General features: G+C 41.8%; 1 protein-coding gene across 1 annotated transcript in view; it reads left to right on the top strand.

Moving 5' to 3' along the window:
- The window catches only part of LOC104931619 (cadherin-12), a 91,688-nt gene that overhangs the window by 15,289 nt on the left and 48,944 nt on the right, over positions 1-27,455 (top strand). Inside the window, exon 2 of the mRNA XM_019279374.2 lies at positions 17,871-18,315. Within this exon, the coding sequence (XP_019134919.2) occupies positions 18,070-18,315 (246 nt within the window). The 5' untranslated portion in view covers positions 17,871-18,069. The remainder of the gene's footprint in view (positions 1-17,870; positions 18,316-27,455) is intronic.

Below are 27,455 nucleotides of genomic sequence, written 5' to 3'. Positions count from 1 at the left end.
ATATCTTCATCACAGAGTGACATGTTAGACAGCTTGTATACTCATTTGATCCATCCTCTTCTTTAATGGCAGTAATCCATCCTGACACATCTTTGTGTCGGCGTACGAGGTCATGGTCATGTCTCTTTTCCAGAGGTACTAGACCGCCCTGCAACAGAATACTAAACATTTAATCCACGCGACACCCCTTGATAGTTTAGTCCTATATCACGCAGAGTAATTAAGAGGCACACTGAACCTACACACTGAACAGTTCTGTATAATAAATCTAAATGTTAATGTGCTTCTCTGTGCCAGAACTGTACAAGACTCCCTGCAGTTACTCTGCATCTTTGTCATTAGTTGCTGCAACAGATGTAGTCCAACAATTGCCCTACCTGTGGAGTTTGCTTACCCTGTATCTGTAGAATACAGATGGACTCGAACACAATCAGAGCTCCTCGTACGACAGTTTTCTTTCATTTTCCAATACTTCAACATTTATTATACTCGTATCGTATGTATGACGTCCAGTTCATCATTTAGTTCAGTTTGTCTGTGTGTACACTAGGGCTGCCACGATTAGTCGATTAGTCACGATTATGTCAACGAACAAAATCGTTTTTGTTTTTTTTAACTTTGCTTTTCTCTCGAAACTGCGGCTGCAGCTTCCACTGCCACGTCTGCCTTTCTGTCACATACACACCTACACACATGTGCAGTAGTGATAATCGGCATCAGGCCTGACTGTACCGTAAATGATACCATAACACAGACCCTCCAGGAATTTGCAACTTTGCGATTTGCAACTTCAGTGAATCCCCTTGAATTCAGGGTGGTGTTGCAATTTTAACCAATCACCACGATTTTTCCGCAACTTCCGTGCAGTCTGCCCAGGGGATTCAACTCGGCGGGTCAGGGACGGCAGCACGGTGCGGGAGGATCCCCTCGTGGGACCTCTCCCCGGCGTTGGCTGGCCTCCGTGAGGCACATTTCCTCCACAGCGGCTCTGGGTCGGCATGTAAAGACTCGGGGGCGAAGGTGGCTCACGGCTCCGTCCGCGAGCTTTACAGTCAATTAACATATGATCCAATTAGTCGACTAATCGAAAAAATAATCGGTGATTAGTCGACTATCAAAATAATCGTTCGTGGCAGCCCCGGTGTACACATACTGTAGATAATGTAAGACAACAGATTTTTGACAACAGTCGAAATAACACTGAAATGTAAAAAAAAAAAAAAAGTTTGTTCCACCTTGAAAATTAAACAGATTCAGCTGAGTTTATTTGAGAGTGGATGGAAACTTCTGTGACAGAATAATTTTCATCTTCTTATCCCCCTTTTGATGTTCATCCATTTGATGTAGACTACTGAATCCATTTGAGGCATTAAATAATTAAGCAGACCTTTTCTCCGAGTTAAAATTCTCTCATTATTTATTCTAAATGCTTATTGGACTACGGCTGATGTGCTCTCAAGCCTAATTATCATCGGAAATGCTTAAAATGTTTGTAGAAAACCCATTCCTCTTTGTAAAGCAAAGTTCAACGTGGTTATGTCAATACAGGTTTTCGGAATATTGTCAAATGATGACAATTATTATTTTCCTTGAGAAAGGTCCTAACAGCACGTACACAACATGACATGCATCTATTCTGTTAATTCACGGTATTTACATGCTGACACTTAATCATGTTCATACTGAACGCAATTATTTTCACCAGTGCATGACAAGCAAGGGTGGATATACGATGGCAATTACAGGACGTTCAAGAAAATGTCAATGTCGGTGTGCTGTATTTAACATCCGCATGATGCTGTTGTGTTTATTTAATGGCAAACAAAGGCTCTCTATTGATTTTCCTTTATGTTTATGTGCACATTCAACACAGAGAACAAGACAAGGAGGAGGCTTCTATTCATTCTGCAAGGTCTATTAGAAATACCAGCAACACGGACGTTGGCAGACACGGCCAATGGTTGGACGTGATGTTAATAATTCATCTCATTATAAAAAATACACACTGGATCTGAAAACTGATCCCAGACTGTTCAAACTTATAACTAAGAATTTCTATCATCGTATCGAGACAAGACTCCGTCCAGCTCATTCCTTTTTCTGAATATGGAGTTCATTAGGCTTTGGCTGAAGGCAACTGCCAGTTTCTCCCAGTGTTATTCCATTCCTATGGTGCATTGCATCATTAGTCATTGTGTTTTCAAGAGAATTCAAATTTACATTCTTGTTACTATATAACCCACATAGTTAGGTCCCGCTCAGACAGTCTGGCTAGCGTTTCTAATGGTTACTTGTACTTTTAGTTAGTCGAAGTATTGCTGCATGCATCAGCATGTACTTGTTTTCATTATTGGATATCTTTCTTGGTTTTGTTCCCTCTACTTCATAATGTTAACCTAAACATTACATCCACCTTTATGTTCCAACACACAGAGAGAGCGAGCTCGGTTTGTCAGCAGAGACTGTAAAAAGTATAATTAGCCTCTTCTTGGACTCATCATGGGACTTCTACCTTCACCGATGGCACAAACAGTGGTGGCATTACTCAGGTCTTTGACTCTCATATTTTGCTTTAAAAAGGAAAAGACGTTTTTGAAAGCTGCCCTATTCGAGCACCCTCGAGGAGATGAAAAAAATGCTTTAATTTGACAACGTAACCAAAAGGTATCACAAAACTCGCAACCCCAACAAAAGATTTATTTCTGTGCAACGTCTCGCAGGACACTTGCGCCTGGTGACTACACAAAAGACCGTTCTATGATTTTCTCAGGAAAGTAAGCTAATTTTGAGCATGTAAAAATAGGTTCCCACTGGCGCAGGCAATACACAAAAGAAAAGTGATGATTTTTTATTTTAAATATATAAACCGTGCACTGTGGAGGTGACTGGAATTGATTTGGAAAAATCCTCTCTGAAAGCCTCCTTGTTAACAAGAAATATTGTTAAATAAAAAATTTCCTGTCTCGTTTAAACATCCTTAGCTTTTTAAATCTGCACCGGGGAAGTGAAATCATGACGGATTTCCTCTCCTAAAAAGTCTGAACCTTCATTTTCTTATCTTTTGTTTTGTTGTTTTTAGAGATTCAGGCTTCATAGAAGAGCACAGCTTTATTTTGGCAACACTGGAATCCTTCCTGTACATCGAGGCACATTTCTTGCCACCAAAAAAATGTATTTGTGCAGGCAAAAAAATAACTTGTACACTATTTCTAGGTTGCGGGGTCACTTTGTGATTTAGGCTCATGGAGGTGGATGAGTTCCCCTTCAGATAAATGTTTCCCATCTCTAAGAGACAGTGAAGAAACGATGAACGATGTGGATCCAGATATCCCCCTAGCCTTCACTCCTCTAATGAATAGGAGATGATTATATATATAAATTAAAGGCCACAGCAGGCGCCCCTGACCACAATGATGGAGTACAATTGAGTGGCAGCGCCAAAGTGGCAACGTGCAGAGGGAGATTATTGGTATCAGACCACCGGCACGTGGGTTTAAAGTTACACGAGGACAGGCACGTTCAGCTCCTGCGCTATAGATGTATTTACAGTGCAGGGGGAAGAGCAGAGATAGGAGAAAGCAACTCACCGCGTGTCACTCAGGACTATATCCATGCAGGGAAAATTGATGGCAGGGGCAAGAGGGAAGGCAGGACTGATGAAGCCTTTCACTGCCACCAATCCATACGAGTGCATTGAGGACAGCTGTGGCATCACAGTCTATACAGGGGTGCATTCACTCCTTTTCTCTGTGCAATGAAAGTAACTAGTCTGTCGCCTTCAGTGAGAAAAACGCTGCAAAGCTTCCATTTAAGTCCAGATGGTAAACACAGTTTATCCCCCAAGGATTACATTTAAAGATTGATTTCTAAATGACTTGCTGTTGAAACTGTAACTTGATTAGATTGAAAATTAACATCTAGATCATCGACTAGCACCACCGTGAATCCATAACTCAGCTACCGATTGCTCCCAGGAATATGATGATTTATTTTAGCGTAATATTTTCCTCTTTAGTCATCCCTGAAGACCTGTTCAAAGATTTCTCTCCTTAGAAAAACACTCAGCTGACTCTGTCTCGCTCCGCAGACGCAGACAGTCGCCGTCAACATTCAACTGCAAGGGTTTATTTTTGTTCAATTAGTGACACATTCTCCTTTACAATATGTCAACATGATAAGCAGTCTTCTTTCGAGATTAGGTAGGAGAGGTAGAACAGAAGGAAAGAAACGTCTCAATTCGAGTGCACATGCTGTGCCAGAAGCATCATCCTGGTGGAAAAAAGGGACAGTTAAAATTTGCATTTAGATTACTGTGGTAATAGAAAAACCATGGTGATGAATCTCGTTCTGAAAGAGAGACTAATGTGGTTGCATTTTGAATAAAATCGTAAAGTTAAACACTCTGGGTAAAACTGTATGAAAAGATGTGTAATGGGATCGTCATCGTCGCTCTGTCAATCCAACAATAACGGGAAATCCACGGTTATTAACACGTGGCAAACACAGAACGCAAAAGAAACAAAAAGGTTATGATAAAGACTAACTGTACAACTGTGCGTACCTCACCCAAATAACTTCTGTAGCTGTGCTCTAGTTTACACCAAGTTTAAAGCCTGGATGCAGTTTCTCCATGCGGCTTCGTATCCCAACAGAAGTGGAGTAGATTTTACCTGCCAGACTTTTTAAACTTGTTCAGATCTGGTCATTTCCCCCTTTGGTTTATGTGCTTCTACCATCAGCAAATATGCTGCACAGTCAAACTGTTTCGTTTGTGTGTTTGACGTCCGATCAGCTCGATCTTCTCTGTGCAGATTGACGTGGAGTATTCACGGCGGGGCAGAGAGGCCATGGCCTTCTGGTGGGGTTACAAACATTGTCTAGAATGAACGCGATGAACTCTGGCGAGCAGCAAGCTTGGACTAGAAATGCATGTACCGTTTGGTTTAGAGACATAGGAAATGGTAGATTTACTGTATTTCAGTCAGGAATTTGCCACACGTGATGCCAAGTGTTGATTTTCATACGAGCACCACATTGTTTGTCCAAAGTGCACAGCAAGAGGGCTTAATTTGACTTCAGTCCTCCTGTTTTTCCCAGTCGCAGAAACGACGGCTCCACAGCATCAGAGCCACTTAATTAAGCCTCACCGAGCCTCGGCTCACACCAACACACACACACACACACACACACACTTTTAAGATCTGCCTCAAATAATCAAATACAAAAGGCGTTCATCGGGTGAGAATTCCCCAGACGGTGCTAGTCATTACTGTGTTGGGGAAAATGTAAACAAAAGGAAAAAGATACAAGTTGGAGAAAATCTTTTCAGCGTTAACTTATTTTTCTAAGTTGAGGGAGAACCTTATATTGCAGCACAGCATGGCAACAAGCTGGCTGTTCCTCCGCACCACCTGCATTATCGATTGGTGTGGCTGAGGAGGAGGAGGAGTTCTTCACGTCTGCACAGGGTGACGGAGCTGAGCTGCAATAAAAGTCTCATGACAAACCCTGACGAGTCGACCGCAGAGGTGAAGATGTTAGCCCCGTTTAAGCTTCAGTGGAAAACAACGTCGAGGAGCTCACTCTTCACAGTTGCGTGTATTTAAAATGAACAGCTGAGCAGTTCTGTTGGACACATGTTTGCAGGATTGCTTATTTCTTTTCACTTCACCTACCACAGGAGAGTTTCAGCGCTGTCCTCTGCATCAACGCCAGGCTGTGGTTGATGTGAAGGCTTTTTGAATATGAGCCGGAACATTAAAGCAGCCATACATCAATGCTTTGCTTTTGAGTATAACACCACAGCACCAAATGAGGAACTAAGTAAACAGTGGGAGAAGATGGAACTGCTCATAATACCATCTCCATAATTGTTGATTCGAATAGAGACTGGCACCTTCAAAAAAATGCTACAAAAGCAAACATGGCATTTTCTTTTTTTTTTTTTAAACCATTAACCAGAAATTCAGAAATTGTTTAGGCCAATGCCCATTCTCTCTCTCTCTCTCCCTCTCTCTCTCTCCGTCTCCCTCACTCTCTCATATCTAATTTATTGCCATCTGCTCAGGCTGGGTGTAAATCTGAACGCAGGCTGACTCGCTCGCCCAAGCTTTATCTGTTAACATTTAGCAATGTCTAATTAAGTGAAAATGGGGGAAGCGTGTTGGCTTGAAAAAAAAAAAAATGTCGCGGCCGGATAATGACAGTCATAATAGTTTGGGATATATGCCTGTCACAGCAAGCAAATGCACTTATTAGATCAGGATAATTAGAGGACGACAACAGCTGTAATAGGCAAAAGCTGTTCAGCTGTGATTAAAGAGGCCGACTCGCGGCACATCAGTTGTTTTCAGCTGTGCGAATGACTGATGAAGGTCACAGCAGGCAGAATACCTCTAAGTTCTCAGATTCACAGATCTACTGAAGGCTTGATGAAAACTTACAAATACTGAGAATGGTATTGGTAATTCATGGACGATCAGATAACGATGCTAATTAACTGGGCCTGTATTGAATCACCGCTAAACGAGGCTCCAAAGTGACGTTACACCACCGGCAACAACAGCTGGACAGCTGATGGCTTTTGTATATGTATTACAGAAACTAATAGAGTGTCTGAGCCGCTGACTGTGCGCTTGCTGACCGAATATTTAGCCTTTGACACAAATAATGCCAATACCAGCATTATCTGGCTTGCGGTCACTGTGGTTCATCTATACACCATGCTTTATAGTAACTTTGCAAAGCATACCTCTAGTTTGTAGATCAATAATCAACCTGTATGAACCTAAAGTTGAGCATCTTCTGATTTTTTTTTTACCTTGTGGTAATGTGGTGGTAAACAGGGATCAGTAAGAGAAGAACAGGGGTCCCCAAACTTTTTTTCGGTGCGGGCCACATCAACTTGCCTTTCTGTGATGGGGGGCTGGGGTCAGTCTGTAACTGAAATGATATCAGTCCCACCAGGATTTCACGGCCTTTTTTTGAAATAGTTGCAGCCTAAAATGCCTGATGTTGCATGAGGTTTTCAAAAAAATTGCAGTGAAAGTTGCGGTGCTTTTTACATTTTTGTTGCGGGAGGAAGTGAAAGTTGCGATCAAGTGTGATTCGACAGTCACGGAGAGGGCGCAGCGAGCAAGTCCATGGCCCCGGGAAGCGGCGAGGTCCAGGCAGGAGGGTGCTGTAAAGCTCACGGCTCCGGCCCCGAGCCTTTCCCAAGCCGACCCAGAGCCGGTCGCGGCGCACCGCTGCGGAGGAAACGTGCCCGGCGGAGGCCAGCCAGCGCTGGGGAGAGGTCCCACGAGGGGATCCTCCCGCACCGTGCGGCCGTCCCTGACCCGCCGAGTCGAATCCCCCGGTCAAACTGCGCGGAAATTGATCACGAGCAAAGTCACGTCGGAATATACCATTGTGCGAGGGGATGAAAATTAGCTAGTACTGTAAATAGTTTGTAAATAAGGTAGATTTTAATTAGAATGCCAAGCTTAATCATTAAGTGTGGATATTTTATAATAGGAAAATGCAATTTTGAAAAATATGCCATGTTTAGAGGGATTGTTTGGGATCGTTAAGTCGGCCACTCCATTTGTTTAGGCGGGCCAGATGTGGCCCACGGGCCATAGTTTGGAGTCCCCTGAGTAAGAGTTTTGAACGATCTCCAAGAAACAACTTTTCCTCGTCTTTAAACGTTCTTTATATGTCGCCAAATCGATGTTTAACGACAGGATGGTGGGCGTCTAATGTTCATTGAGCCTATACCATGATTAAGGTGAAATCCTCGTGATGGAATTCATAATTGAAGCGGAAAAACAGCTAAATGATACAGACCAGAGGTAACCTCCTTAATGATGCCCCTGCTCCTCAATTTATCCCTTCGTTAAGGGGTGTAACCCATGACTAAATTTAATGTACTATATTTAAAGGGGGCCCATCTTCTAGCTCACAAAGTACGCGGAGGGGGCAACTGATGCATTAAATTCAGCAATTTAAGGGGACTAGTTTTATATTGGATTAGGGAGGATGGAGGCATTTTAAACTGACTTTTTTTCCCCCCCAAAGGACGTTTGTCCTTTATCAGCTGCAGTATCTACCAAACTTCAGGACCATAAAATGACCTTCAGGCAGCAGATTTGTGCTTCACTGGGTTGTTTTTCTTTAGATAAGAATGATGTATCTGGGTGGGACATCGATGCATGTCTGCAACACAGCAGAAAAGTAAAATGATTGACCGTTTGACCGCCTCATGCTTTACAGCTTAGCAGTGAAGACCAGTCACCAAGAAATACTCCCCCAGCCACTTAATGTGAGATCATAAGACGGTATTTATTGTTATTTACACAGCTGTAAGTCTGTACTTTATGAGGAAGCTTTTGAGTTGGGTTTTCTTCTCAGTCTGGACACGTTATTGAACTATGAAATAGCTATTTTATCCTCACACCATGACAATGTTGCATTTTGTAGAGGGGATTCAGCATATTAGAGAAATGTCTCTTTGTGTCAGTCTTTGAGTTCCTATATCTGTACTGTGGAAAACAATTCTCTTTCAGAAACTAGACTGATTATTCCACAGAACAATAAGTCTAATTATGATATTACATCACACCATGACTAACTCTGCTCTGTAAACACCAGGTGTTTCGATTACATATGCTTTTGTCCGACCGGTTTGTTTTTCCACCTAGAAAAGAAACAGGTGCCTTCGCAGTCCTATCCGTCTTGTTATAACCTGACTTGCCTTCTATCACCTCCTCCGTCAATAGTTGGCATCGCCTTCAGCAGAATTTAATGACACACTCTGTAACACAACAAAAGGGATCAAAATTCAGCCTGGGAGTCTGTCTTTTCTTAGTTCAAGCCGAAGCAGCGGGGGCTACCGCACACCCAGGTAAAAGCTAGATTACCCCTACAGTCAATTTGGCTTGTGGGCTCAGTCAAGCTGAGTGCTGACGGCTCTCCTCGTTCGCACCTTTTTATTTTAATGTACATTCAATCGGTTGAAGATCAGAGAGCAGCGGCAGCTCTGACTCAAACTACAGGAAACAGGCATCGGTTTTGAGCTGTTCCACCTTTAGGTACTTCATTTCTCTTTCTTGTGTGAATGTGTGCACATGCAACATGACACAGATAATTAATAGCATCTTAGAGTTTGGAAAGAAAAATCCATAATTTTGATCCCGGCTGCCTATTTGAACATATATTTCCTTTTTTTTAAATCATAACCTTTCATTGGAGCCAAATATGTTGCATCACAGATTTGGTTGGCGGGGGATCCAGACGTGTTCACGCTGGGGAGAGCTGAGTCAGTGTGGTGCTTCTTTATTGCCTCAGGCCAGTTTTGTCTCTACAGCTAAGCCTTCCATATCTTCAGGGGGGAAAAGTTCAGTTTCTAACAGAAAGGCAACCTTCGTTCAATAGGACACGCAGCTAATTTATTTTTCATCATCGCTGGATTCTATTCAAGGTGGTATACAATCTGAGGGAGTTTATAAAGTCAAGTGGAGAAAGCTGAACCGAAGACATGCGTTAGTCTACAAAAAGTATAAACTGTAAATATCAGAGTGGTTCAACTTAAAAACTTTAGCTGAATTGATGCTTTAAACAATTAATAATTTATTATTTAAACTCAATACTCTAAGTTAAGAGAGAGATCTGTATTACATTATACATTCAAGAAAACTTCTCGTCAAAGAAAGACAACAAACGATAATCATACCAAATTACATTTTTAAGTTATGTCAACTCATGTTTTTAAGGTTGCAATTGAACTTTTCAAATCAAGCAGACTAATGTTTTTCAAGGTTCACCAGTTTCCTTAAAGATCACACTTCCATGTACTGTGTACTTTCTGAATCATGGCATGATGGAAAACATTGTGAGTTGGGTGAGTTAGAACAACAGGGGCGTTATTTCACCTGCAGTGAATAAATCTTAAGACAGAAACAACACAAGAGGTTAATGAGTAACCAAATGATTTGGGACAGGAGTGGAACTTCAAGGTCACGAGTTAGACGAGAACAGCAACAGTAAATCTGTCCCTCAGCTGCTTTGGCAGGGTCTCTCTAACAGGCGGTTTGCACTGGACGTGTTTCAGCTTTGTTCTTCGGTCGTCCATCACAGAACTGCTCTGCTTCATTTTAATCAATGCGGCTCTTCACACTGGTCACATATATTGTGTTCCCGCTCCCTCCTGACGTGCATAGCTGCACCCCGCAGTGTCTATTTGCTTCATATAACTGCAATAATCCATAATTACGTATTGAGTTATGAGCAACTGCCTCTCTGGCTCTCGCTGAGAGGAGAGGCTCTGCAAAACTGGTTTCAAGCGGTCACAAGTCACAGGGTCAAACATTTGTTGGAGCCCTACATGCTTGAGAGCTGTCGGCCTGGATGACAGCAGTTGCTTGTGCACCAATGGAGCTCCATAGCTGCCTTGAGGCAACAGAGCTTGCTTCATTTCATCTCTGTGGCTGCCTGTCTCGCAGTGCTCCAAAATAAGATCAGGCGTGTGTCCTGACTGAATATTTGTATCTGTCAAAGCCTCAGATGTCGAAGACGTGACAAAAGATGGCTGAGAGCTGGATTACGGGGATGCAGGTAACTTACGGGGACAAAAAGATTGATTTGATTCTTCATCATTTGTGGTTTTAGAAGAAAATGCTGTACGCTGTGGTGTGACCTGAGTAAACTAGTAGTGAAATGTGTTGCCTAACCAGTTAGAGGAGATTATAAAACATCAGTATATTCTTCTAACATGGAAAGAGACTCATTGTTCCTCCCTCTATTGATTTATTTTGATGCAGAGTATGCAGATATAGGCATGGTTGACACTATTGGCTGTGGCAGGAAAATGTCAAGCTGTAGGAGTGATGGAGTGACAGACATAACGTATATGAAAAGATAAGCTGACATGTGTTTCACTGCGACAAAGCTAACTTCACTTTGTTTGCTTTTATTGCCGGCTCTGACAGTCTCTGTCAGTCAGTGTTTTCATCATCAACGCCGCCGTGCACAGTCCTGAAACTAGGGATGTCCCGAGTCATTTAATATTGAGCACATGCCAGTTCTGAGTCCGACCCAGCTAAATGTTGATTAAATAACACGCTGGAACATCTGTAGACTAAAAAAATATTTGGCAGACCTTATGTTTTACGAGCTACGTGATCTAAACACTAATGGTCCTGGTTTAAAAGTATTAAGATGAACTGGGAGTATAGCTCTGACATGATTTAAAGTTCACTGGAAGAATGTGACTCCAAAAAATGTTAGATCAGCTCGAGACGAAGTAAAAATTCTGCTGGAGTTGTTGGATCTTTAAAAAAAAAAGGGTTAGAGTTTCTTCCCCTGACTAAAGATCTTTGGCTGAAGCCAGAATATCTACCAATTTACAGAGATTTAACTTTAACTATACTGTTTTTATGTTGATTACATACTGAAAAGGGATCATTAAATTTTAGCGTAATATATTCCAAATAAAGGAAGACACCTTTTTTACTTCAGATCTTTGAGGGTATTATTTCTGTCGTCCAACATTTTCCAATATAAAACAATTGTCAGATAGTAAAACTGTCCAAAGCAGCTTCCCCGACGTGACCAAAACCCTCCGCTAAGTCTCTTTCCAGTCTCGCTTCTGCCGACAAAGCACTTTAGTAAAGTAAGCATCGAGGCACATTTATCACAGAAATAGCCTTGGCAACAGCAGTAGTTGCCATTTGTCACTATTAAAAGAAAGTGTTTTGGCTTACTGTCCTAGTGTTCTAATGAACTCAATGAAAGATAGGTGTTCCTTCAACTGGACAAATCAATGGTTGGAAAAACTTACTGCTGGCATTCAATGGTGTTATCATCTCTTTCAAATCACCAAGGTTGTTTTATGGCTGAATCAGTTTTTCAGCAAGGAACCTAATAAACTGTTTTTTTGTTTTGTTTTTGTTGTTCTGATGGTCCAAACTCAAAACTCAGATGCAAGGGTGGACAAAATAAGACAAATATAGCTCGGTATATTTAGAAACAAATCATCCGCAGTCCCACAGCAGTGTCCTGAAAAGAAAGAACTTTTTATTAATGCAGATATTTGTTTTTTCCAGGTATGTGTGGGAACAATGTTATTATAATATTGTCGAACAGCGTCACTGGCATACTGAGGGGTGACTTGGGCTGAGACTAAACTCGGCATATTCCGGGTATGCGTGTGTCCACAGTGTTTCATATCCGCCACCAAATTTAACAACTGCCCAGACATAATGGGAGAGGAAAGCATCCTTAGGCTCTCCACAAATATAATGCGTGTGGGATGTAAGAGAAAGTGGGGAAGACGACTCATCAGATTATATTAATGTTTCCATTGTTCAGGGAACCAGCTTTTCTTTTCTTTTTTTTTGTTTTGTGGTGGATGTAAGCAGCCCTCTAATGAATATCTTTTAAAGCTGAGGTTTTCAAAGTAGGTGGTGGGCTTCCCTGAGGGGGCCTCAGTGAGTGAAAGTGAAAAAAATATTATATAAAAGGGATGTGCATGACTTTGCTACCCTTGAAACACTAGTTGGTTACACTAATTGCAACATTTAATTACTGTAAAAACGCCACTTAACTGTTGTATCTTGCAACCAGCTGCCATGAGCCAGGCTACATGTGACCAGCCTCCCTGTTGGTGGTTGTGTGATTTGTCTTCTTTGCCCCACTTCAGAAGTCAAGTCATATGTCAGAACTTTCTGTTACTGCGGTCTGCTTTGAGAATCTACCATCGGTTTGAGACTGTACTGCGCTATCCAGGGATGGATGCTTGAGCAAGGCTGGAAAAGATCATTTGGAAAGAATATGGAGTACAGTTGTCCCTCACTATAACACGCTTCACTTTTCGCGGACTCGCTGTTTTGCGTTTTTTTTTTTTGTGTATAATTTTGCATGCTTTTTTTTTTTTACAGCGTACTGTACAGTATGAACGCGCATTGTGTTCGGCACCATCAGAGGAACTGTGAAAAACGCTTGAGTTACTGGTAATAATTTCTTATGTGTCAGACCTCGTAGATTGATCATTAAAACATTTGTTACAAATGTTTGGGCTTGAAAACAGGTTTTGATCTTTGGTTTCATTTACTAATACAGTATCGTACTTATTTTTGTTAAATATGGGAAAGTTTGAACTTTGAGAGTTTAAATAAGAGAGAAATGTGAGAAAATGTTAATGCCTGTCTGAGAAATGTGTATAAAAGTGTGTGGTTAGGGGGTTTACAGCCTTAAAACATGTAGAATAATTGTAAAACTTCGGATTTCGATTATTGTGGGTTATTTTGAGAACATATCCCCCGCGATAAACGAGGGACTACTGTATTCACGAAGACACTAAGCAATCATGTTATATAGTCCATGTCACCGGTGTTTACTTAGCAAACACAGCATCAGCTCACCGTCTCTGTGACTGTGTCACATCATCACAGGTGATACGTCATCCATGTTTTCCAGTGGTGGGAAAATTAGAATAATAATAAAAGGCTTCAGGTATGACGTTCCCAGAAGACTCGAGTGATTTCCGTCTTCATCTAAAAACATGAACAGCGTCTTTGTTGTTCAGATAGATATCGTCCATATGTTTACTGACATTTAAATGCTAATGAACTGCTTTCACTTCACATGCATGAAGCCTCAATGTGTCATTAGGTTAAAAAACATTAGTTGGAACTTACAGTAGATGTTTTTAATGTTACTATTTTCCCACACAGACTCCAAAACTAATAAATACCTTGTGACAGACCTTTTTTATATGTTGTGTCAAAACAGCAATATTAGGCTATCTTGGCTCAATTGCTGAGCGCCTTTGGGATCAAGTAGCATAATCATCATCTCTTGGTCATCCGGGAATTGAGTGAAAGTAAGCAAGTAAAATAAGGGGAGGGTGACGGCGGAGGGGAGACCCTTTTCCAAGCCAAATTCTCAAAAGACCCTGATATAAAGAAAGCGAAGAACAAAATGAAACATCTCATGAAAGTGGCTGAAAATGTATTTCCCTTTTCCCCAAACACAGCAACATATCATTCACTATCGTAGTTTCACACCTCGACATGAATAAAGCACCTTGTTTTTTCCGCCAAGCCAACAGAACTGTGTCCTAAATGAGTAAATGTATCTGAGTAACTACCACAGTCGTTTTGTTCACTATTCATTACTTTGGTTGTGCTATAACTTACGCATGAGGTGTTCTTTGATAATTTAGCCTGACTGGCCAGCTGTGTTGTTACTCCCATTTTCATTACACTGCTTCCACCTACACCTCTCTCCTCCCACTCTTCCCCTGAAGGGTTCCAATGATATTAGTCTTCTTTGGCCTTAGCTGTGAGAAACAATGTCCTCACTGTGATTTCCCTGACTGACTACCTCACTTTTTCCTCCCTTTCATCTCCCGAGCCTTGGTGCACACACATTTTCTTTTTTTTTTTGTTGTTGTTGTCATGCGGTGCTGCGGTTCAATTGAGGTCACAGTTTCGATCACGGAGGTGACAATAGTGAAAGGATGGTAGCAAAAAAAACATCATGGCAGCGTTTGGGAAATTTTATTTCCTCTGCAGCAGCGAACACAATGCATGACCCTGCAACACTGTTGTGCAGCAACCTGAGCATCCAGCCCTTCAGAAAAATACTCATGCAGGAAAGACCCAAATGTTGTACATGTTGGGAAAAACAAAACGATACATTTTCTAAGGCAAGGCGACAGCTGCACAATCAGTTTGATTTTTCATAATTAAACGATACTGTTGTGATTATGAAACAAGCCTTCATTAAACTGCAATCAGATGTTTAAAGCTATATGATCTAGTATGCTGCTGGTCCTTTCATGCAGAGACACATGAATGCAGAGTGTTCTGGCAGTCGCACTTAGTACAAAGGCTGAGTCTTTAAACTAAGGTTTAATTCAAACCTGTATCCACATTTAATAAAGGAAATAAAAGCACACAGTCGTCTACTTTATGACTGCTATGATTATAAAGGTAGCTTCAGCGGATGTTTGTGTAACACTTCTACTAATTACCTTTCTATTTGCTAATCATTGTCTCACGGGTTACCAGTCTCTGTTTTTTTATCACTTTTTAATGGAATGTGCAGCAAATATTTGTGGATTGCAATACAGGAATCCTTAAGGGATGGAACACATGGTAGAAATCCTACTTGAATTTAATACTAATGTTTAATAAAAAAGGTAGAAATCACAACATTGCAGGTATGATCCCAGGTCAGTAGCCAAAAAGAAGCTGCTCATCACGACACCCTCCATAAATCTACACCCAGGACACCTCAACACATCCAATCATCTCTGACGCACTCACCGACACCTTCTCTCGATTATTAAATGTAATGCCGTCGACTTTGACTGTTGTTCTCAGCTGGTTTTACGTCTGCCGCCTCTTTTGTACAATCAGGAAATCTATTATAGGCTCCCACTCCAAATGTGAATTTCTAATATTTTAAAAAACTTTCGTGAAAACTTACTGAAGGTCAGAAAACGCTCGTCTGAGTCATGAGTAGGCAGTGCCATAACCTTAAAAAAAGAAAGAAAACAGTGCCGTCGTCAATGGAAAGCACTGCACTTGTTAAAGAAAAGGGGTGGTGGGGGATCTCTGCCCACGTATCATTCAGGAAATGAAGTGTATGCAAAACAAGAACTTGATCCAGATGACTAATTTCTCCCCTCTATTCCAGAACTCAATGCCTACTTATTTGCTTGTCATGTTTGTGGCAGCCTTGACGACTAATAACTTTCTGTGGGAGTCTCTTGTGGGTGGTAATCTGGACCAGCAGATCGGCTAGCCATATGTTCTTTGATTATTGAAGGTGACGTGCGAGAACGCTGTCAGCCCACTGCGTTGCATTATCTGAAGTAGACACACGGGTCAAGGCTCACAAACCGAAGCCCGACACATGCTAATGAACTTATCTCATAAAATATGCATGGAGCCCTCCCCGGGCCCGTACAGTGGCAGAGGCGTGATTTTGCAGGAATTATGAGAACAGTCATTTTCCATTATGTCAATGCTAAATGAGGAGCGACCTACTGGGAGAAGGCATGTCTGACCCGTGTCAAGACAGTTCGTGCCAATTTCTGCACGGAGAACTTTGCAGATCAGTTTTGACTTTTAAGATACTGCGGTGACAGACAGAATAAATGGATCTAGGTGCACGGCATAACCTTGTTGAAGTAATCTCCCTCTGAAGCCGATGTTCCAAGTCTGTATAATTAATCAAAGACAATGATGTCAATGAGGGCTCAGGTTATGAAATTAGAGGTACGCTGTCTTCCATTACTGTACAGCTTATAAGTGCATTAGGAGGAGGAAGAGGAACAATGAAACAGGTGTGGAAACCATTAGCTCCATTCTTCATTCCAACCATTTGTGGATCCTGTCTCTTGTTTGCAGCACAATTAAGTGTCTCATAACAAGGCCAGAGCTGAATGCTTGAGTGTTGATGTGGTAGTCAGGATTGCAAACAAGGTGTGAACAGCAATAGAGCAATAGCTGTTTGCTCAATAATGAATGAGGCTTAACAAATTAGGTTGGTTCCGTAATATGTCTTTTTTTTTTTTCTTCCCCCTTCTATGCTTTAGGCTGTGCCATGAATGATTGTTCAATTACACAATCAGGTTTCAGTCCTAATTAGTTATAAAAATGTGTTACCTGCTCAAACACAACATCAGAGCTTTCACAAGTTACAAGCCTGTGACCTAATTGAGCTAGATGGACTTGAGTTTCATTTTATACTCCCTAGTTTCCGTCGTTCAGTTATTCACCACCTGCATTTCTTTCATTTGTATTCAACAATGATGCATTGCATGAGGTCACTGCTCTTAAGTACAGCACAAGTCTACATTTGTTATAAAAAAGGAACACTCCTGCATAAACAAGTCAATGAGTTGTCTGAGATATGTGCTGAATTCAGGATATATTCATTTTTTCCCCCCCAATTACCCACAATAAGAACGGAGCGACATGACAAAGCTGTGACAAGCTACATCCTGCCCGTGATTCCACTGATCTATGTGAAGACATAAAAACACACATTGGAAGAAAGAACGAAGTTAATATTCATTTCCATGCCTGTGAGCTGCATTATATATTAGTAATCTTATGTATGAGTTGTCATAGAACGCATGTCTGTCAAATGACAAGCGGAACAATCTCCTGTGGCCGTTGATTGTCAAATCTGTTGTGCTCCTCACAGGAGTGATGTCTGAGAGGAAAAGCAAAGCGCCTTAAAGAAAATCGTGGGCGCGCCGCTTCGCTCCCGACATCTCGTGAAGTACGTGTGTCATTTTGATATATGAAGCGTCAACGCATCACGCCGTAAACATAGAAGACGGTTGCAAACGATGTGGCGAGTTCTTTCAGCAGGTTTCTGATCGGTTTGATTAAAAACGACGTGGCGCGTGAAGCAAAACAGAAACTCATCAGCACCCGCTCATTAAGGTGTCATCGGGTATCATGACTTTCACCTCTATGGGGCAATCAAGGAACTGTAGTAATGCTGACAGGTCGGTGGCCTATAATTGACGGCAAAGTCACAGTTTTCACCACAGAGACAAGTCATTTAGATAATTACAGTGTACATCCAAGAGGTCTGTATTGTGCAGAAGTGATCTATCACCAGACAAATAATTATAGCACTTATTCTCATCATTGACAATGCCAGGGCTGTTAAAAAATTAAAGCAGGTGGGAGGGCTGGGGCAAAGACTGCCAACAAGTCATTGGTGCAAGCTATTTATAACTCATATCTGTATATAAAGGCCATGTGTGCTATGAGATCCTGGACTGTCCCTTATCAGAATAGTAACCGTGTTAGTGAATGTGCAAAAAGCAAACTCTCTAAACTCTTTCTTCTTTCTTTCAGGTGATGAGCTCCATAAATCTCTGAGCGGGATCCTGACAAGGCCCCAGGAAAAACTGCTTCTTGGGTTTGCCACGCCTGGCACAGCCCCCCACCTCAACCTCGCCCATTCCACCATAACTGCCTCCACAAGTTGTTTCAGCGTGGCTCAGCTCTCGTCACTGGACTTTAACTCGGGGAACCTGAACCTCACAGATCGCCAATGCTAACAAGGAACTGCCTGCTGCTGTTCCTTTGGATTCTCGTCGACGGAGGCTCAGTCTCTTGTTTACGTCCGCCTTCACCGCCGCTGGGACGGAGCAGGACGGGGAGGGAGCGCGGCAGGAGCTTGGTGGGCCCGATGAGGAATGGGGTGGCTGGATTTCAACGTGTCAAGAGGGGCTGGGTGTGGAACCAGTTCTTCGTGCTGGAGGAGTACATGGGGTCAGACCCGCAGTACGTGGGCAAGGTACAAAGCCTCATTTTTTTTATCCAGTTTTTTATGGTGAGGGAGAAGTCATAAATCACATAGTAAAAGAGCTTGGGAGAAATTGAATTGGTGGTAAATGGAGGGAGCAATGGAACATGAGGGAGATAAAATAGGAGAAAAGGAACAGAAGGAAAAGAAAGACCATTAATGTAGAGTAACGGTGAAAAAGTCCTCTGCTTTCAGCTGGGTAAGAAAACATCACCATGTGTTTATTTCTTATTATTAATTAATATGCATATAAACAGTGTGTAATCTATGAGGTAAGGCTTTCATTTTTATTTATTTTCCATGAAACTAACGATTATTTTCATTACCGATTAATTCCATTGATTAACTCATTAGTTGTTTGGTTTAGAAAACGTTGAAACCAACTCTGACGGCAGCTGCTACAAGTTACCTATGTCCGTGTTTCTCCTGGAAGTAAGCCTCGCCGTTTTAATCTCATAATGCGTCCCCCTGTTTGTTTCCGGTTTAAGATACAAACGTTCTCAGGCATGCGGGAAAAAAAAAATATCTATGCATGCTAATGGAACTGTGCCTATATTTCTATGTATAGCCGGACACACATGACATTGGAGTGATGAGAGAATCGATAGCGTGGTGGAAATAAATTTAAATTACAGTCGCCGTAAAGCTGTCAGAGCATCATAGTTATGAGCCAGGAAGACACAGGCAGCAATAAAAAGATAGCAGGGAGGCCCAGTAGCCTGAACTGGATCCAGACCGGCGATATATACCCTCGCCCATGAGACACGCTTCTTCCTGTCCCTCCTCAAACCGCGGCCATCTCCGTTTTTAGTAAAGGATTTTTTATTCTCCGCTGTGGCTTAAGACATTCCTAAGTAAACTCTGTGGGGGTTTAAGGCTGAGGTTGTAATTTGGCACTCCTAGCTTACATAGGATAATAGTAAGACTGACTTATCTGCCCCAGTGCCGCTGCAATCAGCCCTGACAAGCCATGCTGTTTGTGGAAGTCTCTAAGGCTAAAAGCACGGGGAGGGAGGAGGGGAGGCTGCTGTCTGCTGCACTCCTAAGTCACTTAATCCTGGACTGCTGCACTGCTTCAAAATAATTGACTGATTCTTTTGCCACATGAAGAACATTTGGAGATGAGATACTCGGACCTTCGTCGGGACAGTCTTAGGATTGTAGCTATATAAAAGGGATGAATGTTAAACACATAATGCCTGGAGACTGCGAGGGCGGGGCGGCAGTGACGGGTCTTCCAAAGAGTTATCAACTCTTCTGTTTCCAATGCACATAAATGAATTCTAATGGACCGTGAGTCTTAGGCATTGATGTATTATAGGACAAGCATTCATTGCACTAATTGTGGTAATGTATTCACTCCGCAGTGTAAACACGGTTTCCATTCAGTGACCTGCAAAGTGTTGTTGGGTCTATAGTGTCTCCAGTAACTGCAGCAGCAGACGACGACTTCTGGATCAGATCAAGAACTAATCATCAAAATTCTTACTCGTATTCAGTCCGACTGTATCAAACATGGACTTGTGTGGTCGCCACCTTGGCAGTTCTGTTTCTGCCGCCTCCTGGCTAATTAAAAAAATAAAATAAAACGCACTGAAGTGCAGGTGGAGCCGAGTTGGGTCAACAAGTCACTTGTGATGGCACCCACCCGTCAGTCAAAGCAGCCACACTTTTAATTATACATAACTTCGAGCCTTAATATTATTTGAATGGGTGAGTTCTATCAAAACTCAGCCTCAGTACCTCCGTCATAACCGCTGTAGACGGGCGTTTTAATATGGGGGCTTATGGAGATTGGTTTTGTCCCCAGACTCGAGGCCATCGAGGAGTTGCCGCAGGATTTCGCAGCCATGGCGGTCACCGTCTGGTGTCAGCGTTCATTTCTTTCAATCACTGAGTTGAGGAGCTTCTCTCTAGACATGTTTTTCTTTGAGCATTAATGAACATATTTTTTTGTTTGTTATGTGGCTGGTTTGTTGGTTCTCATATCAGTTAATCAATATTTGAGAAGTTTTTTTTTTGTCCACAGAAACTGTTTATTGCTAATTGGGGTTATTGTTCACCATGGTTTCCTGTGATTTCTAAAACAAGCTCTCTGAAGAGAGGCAGAGAGAGAAAAAAAGTTGGTGCCGCTGCAGGGCATTGTTTTTGCAAAAATTGCTTTTGAAAGCAACAACGTCTGAATCACTATGTACGTAGATTATCGTGTTATCTGATCTGCTGTTCATGAATATGTGTGTGTGTGTGAGGGAGATGCACTTACCTTTGTGTGCACAGTGCTGTTTTTATTTGGGTTTTCTCGCCTTAAATTCACTGAGAAAATGAGATGTACTTTTATTACTTTGGTTATGAAAAAGGGCTCAAGCTTAGACCTGAAAACACTGATTTCTGTTTTATGAGATATGTAAAGTTCGGATTACAATCAACGCAGCATTTTGCTTCTACTGCATGCATTTGTATTAATATACAATTTACTTATCCTTAGCGCTGCCACATAAATGTTGATGGCTCAAAACATTAATAAGTACGCACAGTGTTTCTAGCACACCTACAAAACTTCAGGTTTGGGCACAGCACTACTTCTTCTAAATCTTTTGAAACATGCTATTTGTAAAGTATGTGAGGCACCGGTTCAATTCTAGCCTGAGGTCCTTTGCTGCAAGTCATCCCCTCTCTCTCTCTCGCTCCCTCATTCCTCCCATCTTCAGCTCATTATTAAATAAAGGCATAAAAAGACCCCCCAAAAATGAAGCAATAAGAAAGTGCACGAGAACAGAAAGAAAGTAAACATTGTGGCAGTTAAACAGGTGTAAATATAAGACTGAGTATTGACAATGCAGGTGAAAAAGTCAGCCCTTATTCATCAGTTGCTTCAAGGCCTTGTTAGCTGCTATTTAACTCTGAGGCCGCTGGATCGATATGAAATGTTTCATCAAGCTTTTAGGTTGATTTTGTGTTTTGCCTCACGGTGCAATTAAACTAACAGAAGCAGACGGTATTACTCGGATATACGTGTCGTTCTTCAAACATTGCGGTGCGAAGCGTTTCCTGAAATTCTGTGCCACAACGTGACCATGTCAGCAACAATCAAGTCTATTTCGAGGGGCGCTGTACTGAACGCATCACTGCCAACTGTAATTGCAACACCCAAGTCACTACTAATTAACGCCAGTCATTAAAATTCACACGATTCAAGTTACCAACAAGACGCAGTCATTTTGTCAGTTCTGACAGCATACAGAATGCAAAGACAACCACAGGCGGAGGAAGAGAGGAGGAAGGATGGAGGAAGGAGAGGACAACCACTGATGGTGGAGTGGAGAGCCACAGTACCAGCGTTACGGATCAACTATTTCCCTATTAACTGGGGACGATTGCCTGAATGCACCAGTGGTTGCTTGTAGTGACGGCAGATGTTTCGAAACAACATGATAACATTTAGTCGTCCTTGTGAATGCCTAATTGTTTTCCTCTTTCAACATTTCAAGGCATGCTCGTCCGAGTCTTCAGTGAACTTACGTCAACCGCAGCGCGTATTTCAGACACATTTATAAGAACCATCACCATCCCGCAAAGAAAATTATCTAATGCCACCTGATACTACTTCATTTCACCGTTAAGACCGCGGTGCACAACAATGCATGTCTAGAGTAAACAATACAGCCAGATCAGCACCGGAGCACTCTGTCTTCAGGCAGCGTACCACTTCAGGCATCTCAGCACCTGCACACTTCTTCTCATATATTGCATGATGGACACAATTCTAAAAACACATTTCAATCCAGTGAAATCAACCAAAACAGTCCATTCAGTAGCAATATTTACTTTATATTTAAGGCTAATATTGATATTAACATTTGGGACTATGGAATAGGATAGATGTATTGATAAGAACAGGATATCTCGGTTGACAGTATAGAGCTGCAACAACTAGTTGACCAATAGTAAAGTTCGGTAGTTCTAGTTAGTCAAGCTGGGTCTTGATCTTAAATGGATCCTGAATACCAGTTCTCTGCCACCTGGTAGAGCGAGTGCCCCATGAACAAAAGGTTAAGTCCTTGCTGCAGTGGCCCAGGGTTCGATTGGGACCCGTTGCCTTTTGCTGCATGTCGTCCTCTCTTTTATCTCTAAAATTAAAGATAGTTAAGATTAAGTTAAGTCAGAGCAGGACTATTTTTAAGAATAATATAAGATCTGATAGAGAATTTGAAGTCTGTGTTATCAGTTAATATGTTCATCCTAAAATCCTGGAATAAAATGAATAAATAATATAAAATAGTAGCATTGCAGCTGTCAGGTTCGGGCAAGCATTACAAGCGTACAGTTTTTATATATCACATTCAAACATACATCTCAAAACACAGACGTTGTTTTTGCATGTTCACACCTTCTCTTCTCATGTTGCAATTAAATAAGATTAGTAAATATTAGTCTTGTGCAGGGAACTGTACAGGGGAGGACATGCAAAAAAAAAAATAAATAAATAAATACATTATCCATCTTTACTTGCTGTTTGTTCTATTTCAGATTAATGAGTGCAAGCAAAGCAACATTTCTTTTCTTCTGCGACACCAGGAGGAAAAAATATGCCATGTCTGCACTCCAGCTTATTTTGGTGGTGTATGCTATGACTACAAAATAAAGACGGAGAATAGATTTAGAGACTCAGGCTCTAACGTTTAATGCATGCGACAGTAATATATCCATATTTATTTTACACATACAATAACTAGATCTGAATGTTTATGTCAGTATTTATATATAGCTGCCTTAACAGCTTCTTGTCAGGCAAGTGGAGGTGGCACTAAACACGGAGGCAATGTAAGTTGCAACTGTGAGCTGCAACTTACACCATTATCCTCTTTGCTCCCTGAGGTGCAAATAAGGTCATGACAAGATTCAGCATGGTATTTAGCACTAGTGCTGGCCCCGACCGGCGGCATTAATATGGAAGTGGTTATTACATTTTTCACATCGAGGCACAATGTCTCAAGAGTCTCTGGGCCACTAAGGTTCCTCTGTGGAAAATGAAACTAGTTAAATAGCTATTAGTTAATATTAACACAATGGAGGTGTTAATACCACAAATGATACCACCTGTAACTGTTTGTTTACCACGAGGCTGCTGAGTGAAACGCAGTGTTGTGCAACTCCCAAGTTGCAATGAAATAATCAGAGAAAAACAACAATTCAAATTTTACGACCTTCTCCCTCCACAGTTTTAAAAAGAAAAATAATTATTCTCTCGCTTGAGAAATAAAGAAATCACAAAAGCGCGTTGATAACACATCACTGAATATATACAAACATATACAGTATTGTCGAGAAACCTCCTTTTGACAATAACCGCATTATTGCACATTAGCAACTGAAGCCCAGAGGGCTTAAGGGGGGTTGATGTAACAACCACGTGCGCTCACAATTAGATAATGCCGAGGTCTCTCTCCTATGCTGAGCGGTGATTATCTGCAAGAAAAATCTGCCATTAGCGGTGCGGCTGTATATCAAGCCCAAGCCGCTTCCTCTCACTCTATTAAACTGTCCGCTGAGTTCAGCAGCTATCTTTCCAGCATTTCTTTTTTCGGGCATCGCGGCACCCTCCATTCCCACGTAAATGGTCATGAATTGCTGTTTGAATTGCCACATCGCTTTAATTCTCTGTGAAGTATGTCAGAGTCCACTTAAAGAACCTGTGATTGTCATTTTTGAATAAGAGCATGAGGAATATAATGACCGCTTACTGGAAGTACAGGTGTAATCAAGAGCAGCACGTCTCCTCTGGCTCGTCATCGTCGACGGTGCATCGATTTCTCTGACCAGATGCTACAGTTTTTGTAAAGCAGCACAGAGTGGGTCACTGTGTTTTTTGAGCATGGCGAATGAAAGAGAATTTCTACAGTACTATATTACATTTCAGCTCTTGTCTAATACTGACTTTATCTTGTGAGAGCACGATGCGCACAAAAAGGCTTGAACAGACGAGTAAGAAAAGAGTTTGTGCATGAGAAATGAAGAGCTGCATTGGGAAGCTGGGAAAGACTACACAGAGCGTTTGTGCAGAGCTCTATCTTTTCTGTCCTTTGCAATCTCATTGATGAGTGATTGGACCCACATGAAGACAACCTGGTCTCTAGATTCCCGATGTGTATGTAGGAAAGAAAAAAAAGTATATTTGCATGTCAGAGAAAGTCCGCTGTGTTACCTCCCTCAGAAGGTGACACCACACACAAGCATGTTTTCTTTTTATATAGAGTAAGTCACGGTAACATGATAGCGAGGCAATGTGCGAGGCTCTCTCAAAGGAGACTAAACAAATTATACACTTGGAGAGAAAACGCAGTAAGGGAACCGATGCTGTAGGCATTAAGTTCAGAAAGAAAACATCACACCCCCAATACACTGAAGGTTAAAGAGAAATCAAATCAATTTAGATAGAGTCACACTGAGGACCTATAAAAGGAAAGTAGGGGGGGAGAAAAAAAAAAAAAAATCTCTCAGCGCCCGTTCTTGCAATAGAGAGCATGCGATGGCATGCTTTCTCACGCATGCACACAAAAGGTCGCTCATTTGAATACAAGTCAATAAACCACTTTTGCCAGAAAGGGCAGCCGTGTTTCTCCTACAGCTTGTTTATTCCCTCGCCTGACAAGGAGTGACCATCCTTCTTCTTATTGATGGCTCTTCCTCGGAGTCCCACCCCACACCTGGCTGGAGATTTATTACTGATGTGGGGCCCGCAATTTAATCTTTCAATGAGGACCTATAAGAAGGGCATAAAAAACCTCTTCCACAAGACTTATGCAGCCGGCACAACAAAGAGAGATTCCATCATCTGACTGTATGGGATTTACCAGCCTTAGTAGTGTTAGTGTATTCCATGTTGTTAAATATATTTCACTTTAAATGCTTTGGAATTCAGCTGTAAAATGTTTGAAAACCCAAAAGGCCCGTATAAAAGCAGTACACCTGTTTACACACTGTGATGATGATAGCCACTGATGTAAAATACTTCAGTGAGGCTTACTGCAAGCCAGCGGTTAATTGACATTGACTCCAAAATCACAGGCTGCACAGGTTGCTCCGCACCGTTCTGTGCAGAGGTCTAATTCAGCTACTACATGCAGAGCCGGAGCCAAGTGCCGTACAATGATCTTGTCGATCTTTCCGTGACGTCCATGCAGCGTGTCTAATGCGGTAACTCATTGTTTGACACAACAATACTGCAATCACTGAGACGAGGAACGTGGCACACGAGTACATGTATCAGCAATTAGATGACCCTGGACTCTAGTGTGAATACACTTCTACGCTAATGGGCATTCCAGCGCACAGATATATTTATGTTCAGATGCACCCTATGAAACCTACATATACACCCTATGAAATACTCAATCCATAATCTTTTATCCCTGAATTAATCCAGGAATGTGTTGCTCAAGTAATTCGCCGTCAAATGCAAAGTAATGTAAAAGGATTGCGCTCACGCATGAGGTGCGCCGCTCGTTAGAACATATTAAGAGGTTGAGGGCATTTACAATTGTAATGTATGTTGATGATGAATGTTGCGAGAAATTCTGAAGAGAACAGCTGAAATAAAAGCTAATGATGCTATTCGTCTGTCCTGCCAAAGTAATATTTCTCATATATTTGGTCCTCATGGGTAATGGACTTTTCTCCTGAATTGCCTGGATCATATTTCCAAACGGTGTGCTAATGCCCCAATCAGTATCACTTACTACCGTGGTCAACATTTTCCATTAGTTCCTTGACATTGATGGGCAATACTGTTGTGATTCTGGGTAGAAAATTGCATTCTGTATGTTGTATCAATATCACTATATTGTTTAATCAAGTGTGATATGAGAAATGGGAATCAAGGCCTAACCCCAGTCTCTGAGATCAATAACAATCATGTACATTAATGTGATATGTCAAAAAAAAAATTCTTACGCCATGGTATTTGCTATGCAAGAGGTACCCTCATATGAGAACATGCGTTTTTTGGGAACTTCACCATCACCAGGTAAAAGTCCATGGTTGCAAACTTCCATTTGCGGACAGTGGATGTAGTTGTCTGCTGATGACTGCCTGTTTAAGGTGAGATGTACTGAATTGCGCTAATACAGCTTCAGAGGTGAATACAACTCAACAGTTTTGACACACCCAAGGCTATATGCATCCCCATCCTCCTGCTCTCCCCCTCACACACAAACATCCCTACATATACCTACGAGTATAGCTTCATGTGTGTATGTGTGCATTTTTTTTCCCAGCCTCCATCCCTATTACCTGACTGAGGCATGACACGACGCAGATACCGAGCTCCGAGCTGTCAGCAGCAAAGAAATGGCTCGCGAGCCAATATCGATCAGCTATAATAAGCTCGCAGCATTTTGACATAGTGTTTTCTTTCCATCAGCAGCTCACCGGCGCACGGACTACCTGCGAAAGCGTACCACGCATCCAGCAGTTGTGATGGGGTATGACATGGCAGTGGCCTGACAATGCGTAAACTTGGAACCACCTACAAGCGTACCGCCATGCCAACATAGTGCCAGTATGTCACCTCACAACGCGGTCGGTAGGACAGCGGTTGAATGGTTGTTGGATTGAAGGGTAGTCTCAGACCTAATAATGAATAGCGGCATAAAAATAAATTCAAGACAGCAGTGGGCCAGGGATGGATACAAAGCACCAATGGAATGATTTGCTCTGATTAACAGCATGCAGCATGAATTCTGATGGGTGTAATATATTGTCTATGTCTTGCTTAAAGGGTAACCCAGCGTTAAATATGGATCAGAATCAATTTATTCACAAAGTACAATAAATCTACCACAAACGGCCCTTTGGCACCAGTAAAGGGGACATGTTTATAATGTATGCCAAGAAATATCGCTCATTCAACAAGGTGAGATGCAGGACAAGACACTTGTTCATGTCTGTGCATTAGATAACATGGATAAGAAATAGATGGATTGGACAAGAAGACGACTTCAGCAGGAAAGTGGTGGCTCATAGCTGATAATGTTTCCTTGAAAGGATTGAAAGGGGGCACTACAGCACAAAGTAAGCCTTTTTCAAACAACTTTCTCTGCTGCCCATCGGGGGGATTCATTCTGATAGCCTAT

Source organism: Larimichthys crocea, chromosome XXIII (assembly GCF_000972845.2).
Source record: "Larimichthys crocea isolate SSNF chromosome XXIII, L_crocea_2.0, whole genome shotgun sequence".
NCBI lineage: Eukaryota > Metazoa > Chordata > Actinopteri > Sciaenidae > Larimichthys > Larimichthys crocea.
Note: the sequence above shows the minus strand (reverse complement) of the source record. Positions and strands in the feature narration are given on the sequence as shown.